General features: G+C 41.9%; 1 protein-coding gene across 1 annotated transcript in view; it reads left to right on the plus strand.

Moving 5' to 3' along the window:
* The first annotated feature begins 958 nt into the window (after positions 1-958).
* The window catches only part of FLT1 (fms related receptor tyrosine kinase 1), a 136,254-nt gene continuing 117,203 nt past the window's right edge, over positions 959-20,009 (plus strand). The window contains exons 1-3 of the mRNA XM_063305729.1: positions 959-1,199; positions 13,775-13,871; positions 14,283-14,506. Of these exons, the coding sequence (XP_063161799.1) occupies positions 1,133-1,199; positions 13,775-13,871; positions 14,283-14,506 (388 nt within the window). The 5' untranslated portion in view covers positions 959-1,132. The remainder of the gene's footprint in view (positions 1,200-13,774; positions 13,872-14,282; positions 14,507-20,009) is intronic.

Genomic DNA, 20,009 nt, shown 5'->3' on the forward strand with positions numbered 1-20,009 from the left:
CTTCTTAGGAACTGGACCAGCGACCCCCGATCTCGTGGGGAGGGGAGGGGAAGCCGTGGAGGCACTTACCCGGGGCCCTACATCTGGCTGCGGGGAATCCAAAGGATTAGGAAGGATTAGATGAAACAGTGCTTTCTACTCAAGGGTCAGAATGATCAGTTAAAATACCATCCCAGAGGCTATTTCGAAAATAACTTCAGTGCACAGCGAGGGGCCATCCACGTAAGAGGCAGTTGGAAAAAGTGCCAGGAAGCGGGCTGAAATGCTCCTCACCTCCCAAAGCCCGGGAAAGCTTTGAGCCCCCCAAACTGGAAAGGCAGATTTGGAGAAGGGTGAAGTTACGGTCTTCAGCAAACGAATGCTCTCTCTAAGGAAATAGGCTACTCAACCGGCTTCAAACTCTGAGCATCTCTGCTCTGAGGGTAACCGCCGCCCTCTCCTGTCATTCGGCAGAGCAAAGTTGGAAAGTTTGTGCGAAAGCTGAAGGAAAACCTTTTGTGCCCGAGACTGAAGATCCCGAGTATGCAAACGGCCCTCATGTAGTTCCCGCGCTTAAAAGTATTTCACAAAAGTAACCCCCGGTTGGCAAAGACCCTTCCTAAAGGCCAGGCTGGGGGCGGGGGGGGGGGGGAGAGCTCACCTCCTTGGAAGCGAACGACCTGAGCAACAAGCCTGCAGAGCGGCGGGGGCCCTGAAGGTGCCTCGCTTCCCCAGCCCCACCGTGATCCAAGACGGTCCAGAGCGTGCCAAAGAGGAAGAGTCGTGCTCCCGGTTCCCAGATGGAAACGTGCCCGAGAGCATTCGCTTTCTTTGCCCCTCCAGGAAGCATCGCTGGAAATGGGGCGGGGGGGGGGGAGACCAAGTGACGTCGGGGGGGGAGGCGTGATTGGAAAGGAGGATATGGACTGGGGAGGTTATAAAGGGGCTGAGCCCGGGGAGCTCGGCGCCCTTCGGATATTGCCGCGAGGTGTGGATCCCGAGCTGCCTGTCGCCTGGTGTGGCTCTCGCTGGCTAGAAGCCCCTCTGCAGCGCCGGGCCAGCAGGCACTTGGGCTCGACAGGCGAAGCGGAGCTCAACAGGGGAGGTCGTACTCTCCCTTCCCGGTGGCATTCCGTGTGCCTCGGAGGGCGGCATGTTGAGCTGGGGCCTCCCGGGGGCCGTGCTGGGCGGGCTGCTGGGCTCCTGCCTTCTTCTAGCAGGTAAGTGCGACTCGGCGAGTCCCCTGCGCTGGGGGCGCCCCCCGGCAGTCCTGGCCCTCCGCTTCCCTGGACCCGCTCTCGGACCCTTGGGCTCAGGACTAGAGAGCCGCCGGGGCCGGCGGGAGGGAGCTGTAACCGCTGAGGTTCGCGGCGTCCACGGCGCTGCTGCGTCTTGCGCTCGGACTGGCTGGGAAGTGCGAGCGAGTCTTGGCCCCAGCCCGAGGACCAAGCGCTCCCGCGGCGGTGCGGGCACGGCTTTGGCTTGCCACGCCTGCACGTGTGGCGGGGCGCGCGGGAGCGTCTAATCCGAAGGCTCCCGGATCTTGCCCGCCCTCCGACTTTTCGGCGAGGGCACCTGCGGGAAAGAAGGGCCGCGAGATGGAGCGTGCCGAGGGGCTTCCCTTAGATGGACGCTGCGCACCAGCTGGAGCTGCTGGCCTCGCAAAACACCGCAGATACAGATGGGCTTTTCCTCCCCTGCTGTTTCGCCGAGCCGTTCCTTGCTTTTCTCCCTCCTAAAGTGGGCTGAGGAAGCCTCCAGGACGGGCTGGTGCTCTGAATGATCTCGTGGTTCTGGCGATCTGGACCATCAGTGCGAACGGGTCGTCCAGTTTTAGGAACAGGGACCTGGGATGCCCGGGATTTTCAAATGCATAGACTTTGGAACCCGGATATAATTATTTCAGGATGCCTCTGGCACTTGGGAGCCACTCAGACGGGTGGCAGACAAAATGTCTATGCGAATAGATCGACGAAGCAGAGCAGAACTGGCTGGGGGACTGGAGAATAGGTCCTATGGCAGGCGTCCTGGTTTTCGTTATCTACCGCGACAGGTGAGGAAGGACGGACGTTTCAGCTTGACACAGTAGAAAATCAGGTAGCTTTGTATGCCCAGCTTCACAGAGGTCGTCTAATTTGAGCATAAAGTTTTGCATGGAGCAAAACATGCTTCTCGTGGTTTAGTGTGATGCAAAAACCTAGGCATCGTGGCTTATTCAACAAAACAAGATGGGGCAGAGAATCGGCTGTTTAACCCTAACTCTTGCTGCCCTCTCCTCCGTAAATCTGGCTCCGGGCTGGGAAGCTAAGCCGCTCTGCAGAAACAAAAAGAAAGGAAGGTCTTGGGAGGAATCTGAGGTTTAATTTTCCTTTGGAAAGAAGGACCCCGCAAGGGACCAGCGTCTTCTCTGACCTGGCCGCGCAAAAGAGACAGTCAGCCACCCTGCAGGAAAGGGAGTTGCTGAACGGCCCGGACAGTCTGGATTTATTTCCATTCCCATGACAACTCACTGCAGTGTTGTTCTTGGTGAGCTTCAAATGCCTTGCAAGGGAGGGACCGTGCGTGGGTGCTCCGGGGGACAAACTCTCAACTCACCAGTGCGCTTAACCGTGAAGGAAGAAGCGACCAGCGCTGGAAAGATCGGAGGACTGGAATTCACGTGGCCTCCTGACGAGGAGACCGGGAGAGAGGACCGGGAGGCACCTGCTGGGACGGCGCGGGGGGCGGGGTGTGTGTGGAAGAGGGGAGAGCCCTTCGGCCGTCGCCGGCAGTTGCCTCGGCTGAGCTCCTCGCTCTAGAGAAATGGGGAGTGTTCCCTTGGGAGCCCTCGGGATGGGGGACATCAGCAGGAGGGGGGGGGCTGGCTTAGAAGCCGGGGGGGAAGAGGTAGCTGGACGGGTGAGGAATGTGGACGAGGGATGGGCTTCCTCTTTCACACCCACGGCGTCCAAATAAATCAAATGCGGGGAGATTCAGGAGCGCTGCGAGGAAGCGTATCTTTACGCTGCTTATCTTTGAACTGTGAGGACCACCGACTGAGATGCTTTTGAAAGGGGAGAAACTGGCTAAGGACTAAACCAGGAAGGGCTACTAGCCCTTAGTACGGAGGCTGCTGGGGAGCAAAAAAGAGAAATCTGTGGCTCTCCTCTCTGTTCTAGGGAGCTTCCCGAATGAGTTTGGTTAGCCAGGATGTGACACACGCTGCTGATCTGGTGTGTCTTTGGCTTGACACAGCAGGACGTCTTAAAATATTAGTGTTTATGACCAGAGTAACGTCTTTTATATGGTATATAGCAGTGTTTCTCAACCTTAGCAGCTTTAAGCTGTGCTGACGTTCTGGCTGGGGAATACTGGCAGTTGAAGTCCACACAGCTTAAAGTTGCTGAGGTTGAGAAACAGTGGTGTATAGTGCAACTCCAATGGGTTGCCTCTGACCCATCCAGCTGAACTGTTCTTAGTTGGTCTACTCCATAAGGTGCCTCCATTCCAGATATAACCTTGGTTGAAAATGCACCAGTATTCAAAGCACCAGTATTCTTCTGGGAACTAATTCACATCTCATGTTAGACATGGTTTGCTTACCTGTGCAATAATTCATTGAATAAGCCACAATCAGATTAGTTCACCTGACACACTCAGTGAAAACCAGATTTTGCCTAAGTACAGTATGTGAATGGAGCTATGGGGCTTTACCACTGAAGAAATACCCTTAAGACTGGGTGGAGTATAATTCACTTTTAAAGCCTGCCAATATTTCATAGTGCTTGAACAGTAAAAAGAATTTTTATAAATGAAACTTTCTTTGATAGTGTTGCTTAAAGATGTTCAATTTATTTGTTTATTGGATAACACCTGTATTAGTCAGGATGGGCTCTGAACATAAAAATGCGCATTTCCAGTTAATACTACACATGAAAAAAAAAATGAAAAAAATTACACATCACTTCTCAGTGATGTTTAATCCTTTGAAAAGGGTCACTGATGGAGACACACAGGTTGAATACACACTATGGTCAACCGGTGTAGGTTTTATATTTAAAAAAAAGACAGTGGGAATGCTAGTAACCCTTTAAGTGTCCCTCGTGAGAAATGACGGAATCGAATTTTGTGTCAGCAGTCCTCCTGACTGATTCTTCCCTAACAGAAGCAGGTCACGGTAATGCATTGTATTTGTAGAACTTACATACTGAGCACAGATCCCACGCAGAGAAATGGCACATCTTTGTCATTGGCGGAAGTTGCTAAAATCCATAGTAAAGTATAGTGTCAGGTTAATTTAAGTTTTAAGTTCATAAAAGCCAAACTGAAGAATATAATATGGTAGCAAACTGAGACCTCGGGCATTAGGTATCAGCTATAGCTATTGGATGGGAAAACAACATCTCTAGTTTCTGAGATAGGTAAGAGCTACTGCGGATGGGGGCACTGCCTAGCCAAAGATACATATTTCAGCACTGAGTGAAATGGGAAAGTTGAGCTTTAGATATTCCCTTCCAAAATCATTGGCAAGCATAGGAATAGTTGTCATTGCTATGGCAATTCCTGTGGCAAACTCATAAAGAAGGAACATCTCTGAGAGCCTCAACTGGACTCTCATTTTTCATACATATATTCCTAAGGTTCATCTGTCATTTAGAGTTGTCGTTGAAAATTATGCTTAGGCAGTAATCCCATGGAGATAAGTCTGGGCAAGTACACTGTTACTTACTTTTGAGTAAATGTATATTAGATAAAGCTATTATCCTGTTTTACTGATGGACCATACTCTGTGTTGTGCAGGCCTACTTCTAAGATATTTTCTGAATGCAGCAAATATCTATAGCACATCCAAGCTTCCCAAGAAATGTGTTTATCAGAAAGGCAGGCAGATTGTGATGGTTAAAGTCAATATATAACATTGTGAGCTTATCTGTGTGGGTATCTTGAATGTTCAGGCAGGGAGGCCACTGACCTCTAAGGCACCTTTGTGCAAAATATTTTTTCCTGCCTCTCCCCTTAATTTTATTTGCTAATTTTTAAATTGAGAAATAGGACAGTGGTTAAGACTAGATGAGAAGTTTGGAATAAGTATGATTATTTTTTATTATATGTAATTTTAATAGCTATCATTAAAATAACATCACAAATACACTAATACAGACAATAATGGATTTTACAGTATTGTATCAACAATACAAGTAGTCTTCACTTACTGACCACAATTGGGATTGGCAACTCCATTGTTAAGTGGCATGGTTATAAAGTGAAACATCACGTGACTGTGCCCAACATATCACATCAGTTGGTCAGTTCCAGCTGTGGTCATTAAGCGAATCGCCATGGGTCGTTAAGCACAGTGTCACATGTCCATGATATGCAACTTCCTGACAGCTTCCCCATTGACTTTGCTTGTTGGAAGCTGGCTGTGAAGGTCACAAATGACAATCATGTGACCGTGGGATGCTGCAGCTATTGTAAACGTGCACTGGTTGCCAAGTGCCTGAAATGCGATCTCATGACTGTGGGGATGCTGTGATGGCTGCAACTTCAAGGACTGGTTGTAAGCCTCCTTTTTCAGCATCGTTGTAACTTCAAATGGTCACTAAACAAGTGGTCAGTAAGCAAGGATTACCTGTGTGTTTTATTCAAATAGTAAGCAATAGTAAATATACAGTATACATCTAGATAATTACAAATGGTAGCGAATTGTATTTAATAAGTAACCTATTAAGCACTTCCCCGAACTGCAACAATATGCACACCGGAGGATGTTAACAGTGTTGATAGTTTTAGATTGCATGATACATACGGTTTCTCGGAATTGATATACAGCACTCATTTCGGAAGAAGTGAAATCTGACACAAGCGAGCACAAGCAGTTGGTGTTCGAAATGGAGACTGGTTTTCAAAACTTAATTTGGCACCCCTGTGTCACGGTGCCTTTGTGCAGTGCACAACTTGCACAGCTGCTTGCGACGGCCCTGTGTTCAGGGAACTCTTGAATACTTTGTCTTCACTTTCCTTTCCTGCATTCAGACTGCACAGAGCAGACTCCAATGGGTTGCCTAACATTTGAGAACAATCAGAGGAATCAAATTATTACTGAGGATGGATATGTATGAAAGAGTACATATTTTCCGGTGATACAGCCAAGATCTGAAACCTATTCTAGTAGATAACTTAGATTGAAATGGTTAGGTCTAAATCAATTTTAGATTTTCCTTTTTGTCCATTAGAATACCACACAGTATCACTGGATCCCTGTAGAAAAACAGATTCATTTAAGGATCTATATATTATCTTTTTTTTCCTGAAAGACTGGAAGTGTTGTAGCATTTTTAAGCAACAACCCAATCTGAGTTAGTGCATCACCACCAGATATGTGTTTCTGAAGCAAAAGAAACTGAGGAGAAATAAACAAGAAGTATTTGCTTCTCAACAGATGGGAAAAATTAGCTTGAATAAACCTCTCCTTTGATACAAGGATGCACTGCACAGGATCTCCTTGATGTCTCTGATTTTTGTTGTTGTTGTTTGTTTATATATTTGATTTATATTGGTATTTTAGAAAGCAGCAACTAGGGAGATTCTGGTGGAATGTTACAAAGAATGACCTAATGGTCAAGCTACTTGACAGTAGAACCAATTACTAAGCTCCCTTTGCTAGAAGTTTCCCCACAGTAACTGGACTGACATTTCTTAAGACTACTTTAATCTGGATTCCTGTATTGAGAAGTAGATTGGACTCAGTCCTGGCAAAAGCTCCTGCCAACTCCATGTTTCTAAAACAGGGTCTTTGTCCCAGGTTCTTTCAGTTTAAAATTGGACACAGTGAAGAGGAGAAGAATAGAGACACAGGGAAAGTATAGTATCCATTTCAGTTACTGTCCATTAAATTACAGAGCAATCCTATACATCTCTACCCAGAGGTAATTCCCACTGAATACAGAGGCCCTTGCTTCCATATAAGTGGGAACAGAATTGCATTCTTGAGCTAGCTTTAACTAGATGCAAGGAATAAAGAGTTGTGCCACAGGCTCCACAGAATAGGGGAGCTGTATTGACAAGGAAGATGTTTATTTCATCTTCTGTTCTGGAGAGAGTTCCATGCATAAAGGACATTGAGGAAATCATTCAAGGAAAAAAGAGGTGCAAAAGTAGATATGGAGAAATAGAAGTGATAGCCAAAGATGTTTTCCAATACAGGAGCAACATCTTTTGGCACTCTTTGAAAACAAGCTATGTGCTACAGTACATCTGGGGTAGCAACAAATGATAACTTACATGGCACAGTAACAATCTGAGGGATTTTCTGAAGTTAATAAAGTTAGTGAGCAGCCCAAATTTTAAAGACCTTCTCTACTATAGAGTTAACAGTTTAACCATTCATTTTGGAATTAGCATAAAACTATGCCAGCATAAGACATGTCCTCACCATTGTGAATCCCTATCCTACTTCTATTGCCGTATTTCAAGTCACTGCCAATGGTATCATCTTCTTTGCTTAGTGATAGGCAGGATTATTGAGGGTTTTTGCCTCTGCCTTTCTTGCCATATCTTTTAGCATACCTTAGACAGTGGGGAAAATATCTATCAAGCAGGCACTGCAGTAAGAATTAGGAGGATCAGGCTTTGGAACTCTGCTGAGACTTCTAGTGGTCTACCTTTCCTCTCACATCCCATTTGGTTGTGTCCCAGATGGGGGAAAAATGATTTTATGTCTCTTTCTTCATGGGATGGGGTGATTGCAACTAACAGATATAAGGAAACTGGCAAATAAGCCACAAAAGTTCCCTTTAACATCTTTAATTACTTTCTGGACACTACAACTAAGAAAGGTAGAGCTGAAATGCATATATTTCCAAATATGTTAAAGTGGGAATAGTGCAAAAATCACCCCTCTCCTTCCTAAATAGAATAGTGGGGCTCTGTTCTCTGCCTTGTTTGAAGCCTGGAGAGAAGTTGGAGTCAACACTAGGAGGACAGAAAGGTAACAGGTATGAAATGAACTCAGAAAACATGGTGGGAGAGAAATGGCTTTGTTGAAGGCTCCTGGGTGATCAAAGGGGAGGTGTGTGCCAATTGTTACAAAACATCCAAAATACACTTTCAGGCGCACACACTACTTATCAACTGACATCTCATAAAAGGCAAAACATAATAGAGCTTACACATATTGAGCCTATTCTTGGATGGTATCAAGATAAGGAGGAAAGGACAACTTTTATTATTGTATTGTTCTTGCTAATAAAAATTAGTTGTACAGCTTTGAGTTCTCCAAACTTGGAGAACTCCAATAAATAATGTGTCAACCCTGAGTCAATGATATTCACTACCATGACAACTTAAGGTTGTCTCATTCATGGGCTGGAGGGGAGCAGATGAAGGCATCCTCATGGGGTCAAAGAGAAAATTGGTATTATTAGGACATGATTGTTCCATAATAATATGCAAGGCTGCATAAGTTGAGAACAGACCAAAGGAAATGAAAACCATTCTGTACTTGGAAAAAAGTGCTTTCCATGTATCTTCTGTATCAAATTGCCTTTATAATTTTATGGACACTTCTTAAATTGGTGAACATCTTTCCATAGAGACGGAGAGTAAAGGAAGCAAGTGAGATTGAGGCATTTGTCCCTGGGGTGTAATGCATGGTTTGTCGGTCCTTAAAATACAAAAAGGAAAGGAAATGAGAGTGATACAAGACAATGGAACGTTTGTCACGGTGGCTAGAATGCCTGGCAGAGAAGTGAGAGACCACTATGAGCATATGGGTGAGAAGGGTTTTTACCCGCCTTTCCCTTGAATATTCATTATAATTTATTTCTGAAGCTTTATGGGACAAAGCTCACTGACTCAGAAATGCATTTACAGTAACTCTTGTCTGCCCTTCATATCTGTTATAGATTGAAATAGATTGAAATGAAAGAAACTCTGGGAATTGAATGGGTATGAATACAGGCTTGGAATGTTAGGTCACATCCTCACTTGATCCTAACCATGGAAGACAACAGCAGGTTTCCTGCTCGTTCCCACAGGAGTTGCATTGATCTTGTTGTTGAGCAAAACATCAAGTTGCTGCTAGTTATGCTAGTATCGAAGCAGTGGTTTTTCTCCCAAGAACCGCCCCCAGATGTATAAAATCCATTAGGTTGGTGGGAACTCAGATCACTGATTGAGAACTGAGGCAGAATAGGGATTGTCAAGGGAGCTGGCAAATTTCATGCTGGTGTTGTTTTCTGTCAACAATGGATGGATCGTAACTTAACAGTAGGAAAGGCCTACACCGAAAGGTTACCATTAAGGAAGACATGCTTGATTTCTTCAAGAGAAAGCCAAGCCATTAAAAATTGAAGCGGTATCAGTATGATAGGATTGTAACCTTAATGGGTATGGGAATGTTTCCTCCTGCTTTTTTGTCCATTAATTTCAGTGACTAAAAGAGGGCAGGATTCTGTGTCCCTTTGTATTCTTATAGTTCCTTTACATTCATTTCTCCCCATGCCAATGTTCAGATTCCTCCCAGCCTCTCCTTTTGCAAAGAACGGGTTTGTGAAGCACTTAGTGGGAATTATACAAAAAGCCTTGTTCTGAATGATAGAGTTGGAAGGAGCCAGTTTCAAGTACCTCAGACAGATAGCTGTCTTGCTTCCACTTGACCATATCTAATGAAGGGGAGACCATTACGTGTCATGGTCACAGCTTCCACTGTTGAATTGCTCTTGTTACTATGACTTTTTTCCCCCAGGATTCCTTTGGAATCTGCCTAGGGTTTCCCTTGACGTAAAGTCCAGTCGTGTCCGACTCTAGGGGGCGGTGCTCATCTCCGTTTCTAAGCCTTGGAGCCGGCGTTGTCATAAACACTTCCGGGTCATGTGGCCAGCATGACGACATGGAACGCCGTTACCTTCCCGCCGAAGCGGTACCTATTAATCTACTCACATTTGCATGTTTTCGAACTGCTAGGTGAGCAGGAGCTGGGACGAGCAACGGGAGCTCACCCCGCCGCGCGGTTTCGAACCGCCGACCTTCCGATCGACAGCTCAGCGGTTTAACCCGCAGCGCCACCACGTCCCTGTGGAATCTGCCTAGCGATAACTTAAATTAATTATTTTGGTTTTGGCACTCTGGAACAAGAGAGAAAAATAATTAACTATTCCAAGGTTTTTTTTGACAAACAGTATCACTAAGGCAGGTCTCTCCCACTCTATTCCTGACATTTTTATTTCTGTCATATTATCTGTCCCACCTGGTTTTGCAACATCTGCAAATTGGGTAAGCAGACTTCCTCTCCATCAAAGTCATTAATAGCAGTTTGGAATAGTAGCGAAAGATCAAAAGCCCCATGCAGTACCACCTTTCTGTCTTCCTAACAAGTATGACCACAGGGGTGGGTGAGTGGGAGTGGAACTATGGACATCATAGTTACCTTGAGCAAATGATGTAATTATGTAATATAAGTTTAATTGGTCCATATTCATTACAAAACCCATGTCTCAGTTGTGTGATGTAGCACAAACAAGTAACTAATATGAAAGCACTTAAATAGAAAGAGAAGAAAACTGAAGATATTCCATTTCTTTGAAGAGTTCACATTTGTGCTAATTCATAGAAATTATATTCATAGGAAAAATAGAGCTTTACACAAGTTTATGCACAGGAATTTAGAAAAAGATCTGGATATTTATGATAATATTGTGGGAAATTCATTATTTATCAGGGAAAGCTGGTAAGCAAGCAGGAGAACTTAACTTAATGGGATCTCATAGCAGTAAGCCATAATGTGGTTTGTGTGCCTTCAGTTAGGATGGTGGATGAGATCAGCAACTATGGTTTTTTTCCACAAATGAGGGCATGGTGCAAACCATGAAGACAGCCACTGTCATTGTGCCATTGCTTTTTCCTTGTCCTAGCTTAGGGGTATGCAAGCTCTTTGGGTTGATGGGCAAGAGGGCTGTGGAATTCAAGATGGAATTTCCCATGGATCAAGTGAAGCACTCCCTCAAAAGTGATTGCAAAATTGTGATTGCCTGTTTTGTGTTGACTGCCTTAATCTTCATGCATTAATTTTATTTATTTATTTATTTATTTACTCAATTAGATTGCCACCCATCTCAAACTAGTGACTCTGGGCAGATAACAACAATAAAAACAGTCATGATATAAATCAATAAAAACAATAAAAAATTAAATATAAATATAAATACAGCCGAGCAATCTAAAAGCCATGGTGTTAACATAACCATGCTTCGGGGCCCTTCCCACACTTGGGGCCCCAGCCCAGGCGCAAAGCCAGGTTTCAAGGCCTTCCAGAAAGCCAACAGGGTCAGGGCCATCCTAATATCTGGAGGAAGGATGTTCCAGAGGGCAGGTGCCACAGCAGAAAAGTGAGTAGTGCCTCCCGGTCCAGGAATGGGTGCAACTTGCTCACAACCCAAAGGTGTGCAAAGGCCCTCTTAGCCACGGCTGCCACCTGCTTTTCCAGCAGGAACTGTGAGTCCAAGAGGACCCTCATATTGCTCACCGAGCCTGTCTGGGGCAGTGCCACCCCATCCAGGACCAAAGATGGAAAAGCCGGAGTTCTATACCAGGATAGAACTTTATAACAAAGTTTATAATAATTTAGAACCTTATAATAAAAGTTCTATCCCAGGAATAGATTTCGCGCAGGAGTTGGAACCAACTAAATTGAGGCATGTAATCTCTAGGCTACAAAAATCCAGACAACCACTAGAGGGCAGGAACTAGGTCTTCCTGGCTGCCATCTAGTAATTATCTGGATTTTTGCACACCAGGTATGTATGATATGCCTAATTGCAACACAATGTGGAATGCCTCTTGCTGTAAGTTACAGTTCCTCTTTACCTTGAGAAGTATATATCTTGCATGGCACCTGTCAAGATACCTAAAATCTGCCTTGCACAAGTTTTGTGGGCACATTTGAAAGTTTAAGAATGTGTTATAGAAGAGACTTAGACTGACACCTCCCTGATTCCCTGGGATGTAAGAGGGAGGGAAGGGAATATGGTCAGGCTTGCAAGATTCTATTACAATAGCCTATCTCAGTATAGTCTTAGTCATTTTGTATGGTCTGTTTCCTAATCTGGTCAACCACAAAAGGCTGACACCAATTTTGCCAGTCTGGCTTCGTATTCCCTTCCCTCCCTCTAATACCCCAGGGAGGGGCCTACCTTCCTAATGCTTTCCCTGTTTCTTATGCTTAACACATGCTTTTGCACATGTTGTTGTAACCATCTCTGAATAGTCTCTCCAAGGTCATCTCTAGCTTCCTACAGAAGCTCACTTTTCATTTAGGTGGCATCCATAGTGCTTGCTTAATATAAGGCTGCAGAAACTCAGAAGAAAATTGCTTTAAAATATGTTTATTTTTGAGATCTTATTTTGTTTATCCAAAGACTGACCGTTTCATAAAATGTTGTACATGATGCCAGCCATATGATTATGGAACATTTTCTTGGTTGCTAGACAATATTTTCTACTGCTGAAATTTTAGCAAGGTACCAGACATAGTCACATAAATTTAAAATTGACTTCCTATCCGTAAAGGGCAGTTGGAGGCATAGGACTAATATGAATAGCCTTTGTTCCTAGAAATCAGGTTAGCTTTTCTAGTAGGCATAATCCTGACATAATCTGCTGCAACTTTAACACCAAATAAAACTATGCAAAAGTGAATTTGTGTTGATAACATCCAGCCGAGTAGAGACTTTCATCACAGACGACAGACAACCAAGGTGCCAGAAAGTAATAATAATAATATCTCTTCCTATAAAAGCTTCCAATGCAGGGAAAAGGTCTTATGAGGCATCCAGACTTATCACAAGAAAAGAGTTTTTAGCTCTGTTGTGGGAATATTGTTTTGATGCAGAGAAATTTGAGTGCAAGTGACTGGACCATTGACTTTTATTTTTATTTTATTATATATCTACACTGTACTTTGGGATAAAAAAAAAGAACTGTCATTTATTATACCAAGATGTTACCTTCACACTGGCATCACATTCAACTGCAATTCTAGTTTTGAAATTCCAGTTTAATTATGTTCTGAGTTTGTTCTGATTTTCTTTCCAGACAGCTTCACTGAATGACTCTTGGTTGTAGTGCTTGGAGAAAGAAAGAGAGAGAGAGAGAGAGGAAAAAAAAAACCCTCTCCCTGTTTGTTTTCCCCATACTTGACCATAAGATCCTCTATGCAGTGGGTGGACCAGAAATATTTCAAAATAATAATTATAAAAAAATAATGATTGCTGCTATGTGGAAAGCTGTTCAGTATCTTTCTTTACAGTCTGCAGCATAGGAAACAAAACTAATTATGGCTTCATATTAGATGTTGACAGTGTTCCATTGACAAATAATGACTGGATTCACATATCAGGTTAATGATGTAGTTAGTTTGGTGTGGTCTTATTGTCATGTGTGGACTCCTTCACTGAAATTAGTAACATAGTTGATGGTCTAACAAGATGGTGAACCTTACTAATTGAGGTTGCTTCAGTGAAACATGTTTAAAGAAACCAATATGTGCAAACCTAGCCTAAAATCAATCGAAGTTATAATGTACAAGAACTAGCATTTAAACTCATCTCTAGGATGATTTTATAATTTCTGTTTTTCTCTTACATTTTAAGGCAAGTATCATCAAGTACAGTTAACAAACGTTTCTTCATCCAGGGGATAGTTCTGATTCCTTGGGGTTTTTGACTTGGAAAATCTAATCCTTTTTAGTTGAAAGCATGCATTTGTGAAGCAGTACAAAGATAATTAGATTTTAATAATATTTTTGTTTTGTTTCCAGGATCTAGTTCAGAGTTCAGATGGAAAGGCCCCAAATTAAACATAACAGGAGCACAGCATGTCATACAAGAAGGAGATACTTTAAACATCATGTGCAGGTAATTAGCTTGGCTGAACTGGCCTTTGCATTTGTCCTTTAGTTACTATATTTTTAATTTTGGGTACAGGGTCGGCTTTAGGCTAAGGCTGAGCAGACACTGGCCTGGGGTGCCAAAATTTAGGGGGCAACACTGCCCCTTCTTCCAAATGATTCTAAAAATGCAATTCTTTGCATCAGCAGGAAGGGGTGCCATCACTCAATATGAGGAGCTGGCACTCCTTGGCTGGGAGAGAGATCCTTCATTGGAAGGGTAAAAAGGGCACTATCTTAATAGTTCTTTGATTTTGCATTAGTTTTGCTTTTGCAGAGTATTTCAGGGAAACCCCAAAATAGCTAACTGTAATGAAAATGAAAGCTGGAGCATTAATTTTAATTTTCACCTTTTTTAAAAAAAACATCTGCATTGCAGTGGAGAAGTGCCGCATTCTTGGTCTGTGCCTGAAACTCTAAGTAAGGACAACAACCGGTTGAATATCATGACCTATGCTTGTGGAAGGAACAACAAGCAGTTCTGCAGCAGCCTGACTTTGAACACTGTTCAAGCAACTGACACAGGATATTACAGCTGCAAATATCCATCCTCAAGTGAAGTAAAAAAGAAGACTGTATCTAAAATATATGTATTTATTAATGGTAAGATCTGATGATTTTTTTTATGACTTTAACAGACTGCTGCATTTCCACAATAGCTAAGGGGGAAAGATATATTTATGCATGAATTGCAACCCATTTGCTATAGTTTCAGAGAAACCAGCTGAAGATTTTGTTGACTCACTCTGTGCTTGGATGCTTCAGGCCGAAACTGATGTGGTGCAGAAGACCCGCAATTAGATTTCCTAACCGTTTTTGTTTTTCATGATTCCAGAGTATCCTTGGTGAATATCTGGTTAAGTATACACATGAGAGCTAAATCGACTTTGCAAGGGGAAGATGCAATCATACTATACCCCACTTCCAAACTGAACTGGGGCAATGATGTTGAAGCAATTCCCTGCACCTCATTTTAGAACAAAATCCTCTCCATACAGCCACAAATATTTCCACAGGGAAAAGAAAAGGCCAGTACAATAAATGCACTTGTTATTTAGCTGGGCCAAGACCTGGGTGTGAGGGTTTGTTTGCATGGCATATAGATTGTTAAAATGATCTCAGGATAAGAGTTAAACTAGGTGAGCCCCCAAGACTGCAGTGACAATATCAGAGATTATGGGGAGTGTGGGAGACTTTTTTGAATTTTGGAGGCTGTTTGATAGATTTTTCAAAAAGTATCTAGTTAAGCCTATTGAAATCTTCATTTTGAAGAAGAAAAAGATATACTGCTGAAAGTTGGTAATAGGCCACCTTGTTGCAGGAGCATGGTCTTGTGGATGTAGAGATGGCAAATATTCAGCCAGGGCAATTGCATTAGGCCTGCAGGGACTCTGTCCCTTGGTTAAATCTTACCTCTTAATAGTTTAACTCCCCAATCCCATTATTATTTTTAACAAGGATTGGGAGGTGATCGCATACCTCCTGTGATACATAAACTACTGTGGTGGTGGTTCAAAATGCACTATTAGTATTATTCATTAGCTTTATCAGAAAGGAAGCAGACCAGAAGGTATGATTAAAATATTGCATAAGCCATGTCCAGCAGTATTAAATACACAGCTGGTAGCGTCCTTGCTAGGATAATCTTGAACATGTGTCTCAGCCAAAAGGTGTGAAACACAAAAATCATTGCCAACAGAAAGAACACCGGAATGTCACAAAGCAATATTACGGATGTTCAGGAAATCAATGTTTTATTATTTAGTTTGTTAATATTTGATTCACATCCATTAATCAACTCTACTGCTAGAGTACAATCTTGATAATCTTGACCACATGACTTTTCCATTGTCATCAAAGTAAAGTAAAAAATACAATCTTTACAAGATGCACAAAACTGTTACAGATATATTTTCCTTCCATTGACTATAAAATGCCCATTGAGAATTTGTAAGATTGTACTTTAGAGATCCACAATTGATAAATGTCTTGTGTATGTGTGTATGTATGTATGTATATGCATATGCATGTATAACTTTGTGTGATAGGATGGGCTGAGAGAGTGAGTGGCCCAAAATCACTGAGGTCAATGTTTCTCAACCTCAGCAACTTTAAGATGTGTAGGCTTCAACTCCCAGAATGCTGGCTGAGGAATTCTGGGAGTTGAAGTCTATAGATCTTAAAGTTGGTTGAGAAACACTGACCTAGAGGGTTTCCATGGATGAGGTGCACTAGGATCTGGTCATCCCCAGTGCCAGCTGGACTTCTTAACCACTATACCATCCATCTCTCCTTGCTTTGCTTTGTGAGGTGCTCCGAAGGAACACTTCGCTCTGTTGGAGTGAAGCATCCTTTAAAGATTTGCACACCCCTAGATTTCAACTCTATGACTGACTAATGCTGTCTTGCAGTTTCTTACAAACTTCAGGTTTCTACCTTATCATTAGGGTGTTGAAAATTTGTTTAAAATTTCTCTTGGGGACATTTTGGAGTTTCATTGTTAGTGGTGGCCAAGGTGCTTCTGTGGGCATTATTATTTTCTGTTACGTATCTTTCTGTAACCCCAAAGCCTTCCTGCTCACTCACACTACCTAACTGGAAAAAGGTCTGGTGCATCATGATAGCTTCCACTGAGATTTAATTAAAGTGTGGGAAGGCTGCAGACTTCTGGAGAAATGACTGTACCGTGAAAACCAGGACATTCACAAACATGTCTTGATTACCTCATAACTGTTGGAAAATTCCTGTAATTTCCAGTTCAGTTTGTGTCTAGCTCACTCCCAGACAATCTCTACCTCCAGATCAGAGCAAGCACACTCACACACTCCAGGATACAAGGAATTAACTAAGGACATGCAAAAGATTTTAATATTTATATTATACTACTATTGCATTATAACATGTACATTTAATATTGCAGTATTAAGATATTTGTCTTGGCTTTAATCATCCCTCATTCCTTATCCCAAGACACCAAACCTAGAAATGTCAGTTCTACCAGTGTTAGCATTTTGCCAAAATCTGTCAACAAATTTCCATCAAATAATTTGGAGCCTGGTTTCATAAGACAAAGCACGAGGTAAAGTTGGAAAATTACTGAGTGATTTTCAAGTTAGTTTGCGTCTAGCACACTGCCAGTCAGTCCCTATATCCAGATTAGAGCACCTACACCTGGCACTCAGTTCAGCTAGCAAAAAGTACACCTTGATGTTTATTTTTACTGCAGGGCAGTCCCAACTAAGGTTTATGGGAGTTGTAGTCCAAAATATTGAAAGGCAAAATATATAAATAAAACCTTGTCTTAGAAATAAGGTGCATCTGAAAACTCATATAATACCTGTATCAAAATCACGGTTGTTCCGAATTCCCTGAAGCTGAACTTTGATATGAATTATTTATTATTCACATTTCTATCACCGCCCATCTCCCCCTAAAAGGATTATGTGCCAGAATTCGTTGTAAATAAATGGCATGCTCTAAACTGCCACATAAATGAAAAAAAAATGATTAATACATTTCAGTGAGAAGCTCCTACCTCTTGAGAATACCAAGAGCAAAACTGTTAATAGTAATACACATTATACAGTCATAGCTGATTGTCTAAATCAGTGTTTCTCAACCTTGGCAACCCAAATGATCATCTCTGTATTTTATTCATTTTCAGCAAGTAACCAAATAAGCTAAACTATGCTAGGCTTGGCTTGCAGCATCAGTGGTTATATGACTAGATCAGCCCATAGTAATGGAGATAAAATATGACATAATTGTTGGAGGAGTGAAAAAATAATAGGAATAGACAAAAAAGAACAATCAAGAATTCTGAAATTATTATTTCCTGGAAGACTATCTATTTAAAATTAAGATTGTGACTATCCTTGGATTGTTTCCTGTGGTTGAAATTTGTGTCACTCAGAGGTGCCTCTATCCAGCATTTTGGCATGTTTCAGTATTTACAAATGCAGGACAAATGTTTACAAATGCAGAATCAGAATCTAGCGATAGAGGAAGAAGGTTCTCCTTGACTTAAACATTTAGCACTTCCTGTAGTTTGATCAATAGAGACAATGAACCAAATAAGAGAAGATTTATAAAACTTTTTCAGTCTACTAGGAAGAACAATCTATTTCAAAGAGTTACTAGTGAATAAATGAACTTCTGAATGTTTGGAACTTATATCTGTAGCAGTAGCCAAATTCATGTATCACACTAAGCTGGAATGTGGTTTTTGGCTCAACATGTTTTTGTGAAGTGAGCCATTGCAATTTGTAAATTGTAGTTAATGATTTAGCATTATGTCCAGACCAGATAACATCTTTGAGGCCTCCAGAACTCTGTATAGTTGCACCACCAAATTTCAGCAGAGAAGTTGCCAAGCATAGATGAGAAACACACAACTTTATTGAAAGTCCTAAAATTGGTTTAACATTTTTTTTCAAAGAAAGTCCCCATTCTACTGAGACCCAATTGCAATTGTTTAGAAACAATTGTTATGTATTTGTAGTGCCATGTTTTGGTGGAAAGATTCTTACCTTGGACCCTACACATAAAGGGACCTCCATGAATACTGTAATGTTTGAAATTATTGGGTGGGTTAATATTTTCCATACAAGATAATAAAACAATTTCAGTTAGAATGCAACTCTGATTTTTTGTTTTTCCTCATTTGTTTCCATTTACTTGACCATTCATTTCATTGGGGAAAAAAGGTGAAAAAATAATTGGTATAAGAAATCCTGAAAGAACTTGGCCTTGGGAAGATAGCAGTGCTTAAATAAATATTTTACCTCTGGCCTTTTCAGTTACCATTAAAACAGTGTTTTTTAGCTAGAACAGGGATGGCTTTCCAGTATCTCAGATCATGCCACCACAATTTGGTGGCAAAATAGTTGAATCTCAGTGGTTCAATTTGTTTTCTCCCCTCCCAAAAATTAAGTGTAGGTTATTAACTAAAGTGAGCCATTTTGGAGGGAAGCGGTTAAATATGGGAATAGGAGTGGGGGATTTCTAGAAGCTAAACTATCTCCATCCCTAGCTTTAACCTACCAAACAGTCTAAAATAAGCTCCTCAATGGACTGTATGGGGAGGGGTTTGGAGAAGGGTGGGAGAGATAGCTGGCCAGAGGCCTCTTGCTTGTACTCCCATTCTTAACTGTGCCCCTCAACAAGAATAAAAAGAAAATTGGACCAAAACGTTGGCCACATTGGTTTTGCTGATATGCTTACATCTCTAAAAAAGCTTTTTGCAATCCCCTGAGAAGTCCAGAGGTGAGTTGTATCCCTGCACATTTGACTGTGCCCTATCCTATGTTTGACAGATAATTTGGGTAACACTGAGAGGTTTACATGAAACACCTGAAAAGTGTTTTAAGCACATTTTTGTGTTTAAAAATGTAATTTTGATTCCTAATGAGAAGGAAACCATACTGTGGAAGGTATACATTTGTTAGCATTCTTCTATCAAAGCAAGACTGTTTTGTAATCTATGACAGTCACCTTTGGGTGCAACTGGACCATGGACATAACTCTTAGACTGGGAATGTTTTTGTATCCTGGACCTCTTTCCTGTCACTTCTTCAGAAGATGACAGTGACCCCCACTAGTACATTATGGGCAGCAACGACTGGTGACACAAAGTCTAGAGATTTAAGGCAGCTCTTCCTTGTACTTAAAATGGCCTGCAGGTTATACATACAGGAAACTGCTTTGCAACATTTGCTGCTTTTGGAAAATAGCTTTAATTTCGTGACAAGGATGAATGAGCCTTAAGGGAGTAGTAACAAGTAACATTTCACTGGAGGTACAAAATCTTGGTTGACCTGCTTTTATAACTGTAACTCCTGCAAAACAAAGCAAAACAGAAGGTTTTTTTTAAAACATCTGCTTTTTCCTTGGATGATATTAAAAAAGGAAATGTTAGGTTGTTTTGATACTTAGGGTTTTTTTTCCCCTTTCCCTCCTCCTCGTTTTAACCAGTGTGCAATATTTTTTGAATTCAAATGTATTTTTGAAACATAGCTTCACTTTATAATATCTGACTTGCATGACATCTATGCACAATTTTTTGATGAATAAATTCAAGATGAATACATCAATAAGCCAGGAAAGG

The sequence above is a fragment of the Candoia aspera genome, chromosome 5, assembly GCF_035149785.1.
Source record: "Candoia aspera isolate rCanAsp1 chromosome 5, rCanAsp1.hap2, whole genome shotgun sequence".
Classification (NCBI taxonomy): domain Eukaryota; kingdom Metazoa; phylum Chordata; class Lepidosauria; order Squamata; family Boidae; genus Candoia; species Candoia aspera.